Source organism: Camelina sativa, unplaced genomic scaffold (genome assembly GCF_000633955.1).
Source record: "Camelina sativa cultivar DH55 unplaced genomic scaffold, Cs unpScaffold04433, whole genome shotgun sequence".
Lineage (NCBI taxonomy): Eukaryota > Viridiplantae > Streptophyta > Magnoliopsida > Brassicales > Brassicaceae > Camelina > Camelina sativa.
In genome coordinates this window covers 1-647 of record NW_010925527.1, presented here as the reverse complement: position 1 = coordinate 647, position 647 = coordinate 1, and the positions used below count along the sequence as shown (strand labels likewise).

General features: G+C 43.4%; 1 protein-coding gene across 1 annotated transcript; it reads left to right on the top strand.

Annotated features, from left to right (window-relative positions):
* The first annotated feature begins 16 nt into the window (after positions 1–16).
* LOC109131754 lies at positions 17–630 on the top strand. Its single transcript, XM_019242929.1, has one exon. It carries the CDS (start codon positions 70–72, stop codon positions 604–606), a length of 537 nt encoding a protein of 178 aa, XP_019098474.1. The 5' UTR covers positions 17–69; the 3' UTR covers positions 607–630.
* The last annotated feature ends 17 nt before the right edge of the window (positions 631–647 follow it).

The window sequence follows — 647 nt, the reverse complement described above, 5'->3', positions numbered from 1 at the left end:
AAAAAAAAAAGCTTGAACGACTTTACTCACATCTCTCTCACAGTTTCACTCAAAAGAAAAAGAAAGGACATGGTCCAAATGCCAAAGAAGACCGCCAGTAGTCCACCAAAGCGGTGGCTCGAACGCATCAAAACATTCTTTGATGTTCCTAACCGGAGAATTGCTAGAATTCTATTTATAAGCAGTTTTGCAACATTCTTCTCGGGGATTGCTTTTGCTTTTGAATGGACATTTCACGGCAAGAATCATAGGGGATTCCAGTGGATCATCTACTACGCCTTGTCTTTGATCATTCTACCTATTATCCTCTGGGTCGGTCTCGGTATCACCATGATTGTTACGTCAAGCCACCACGGGTCAACGCAAGTTGCTAGCGTAGCAGTTGAAGAGGAAGAGTGTGTCAACAACAACAACAGTTCTGCCGGGAAGAGTGGAAATGAAGAAAGTAAAGAAAACAACTGTGAGAGGTTGGCGATTGTGGTTGATGATATGGATCGAGAAAAGTGCAACGGGAAGGTACTTGAGAATAAGACCTCAAACTCAAAGCTAAAACGCACAGTTTCATTCCCAATGCATAGTCAAGTGCGATCATGTCGGACCAGGTGAGTCTTCTCTCCGATTCGCAGCCATCAATCCATCTTCCAAAA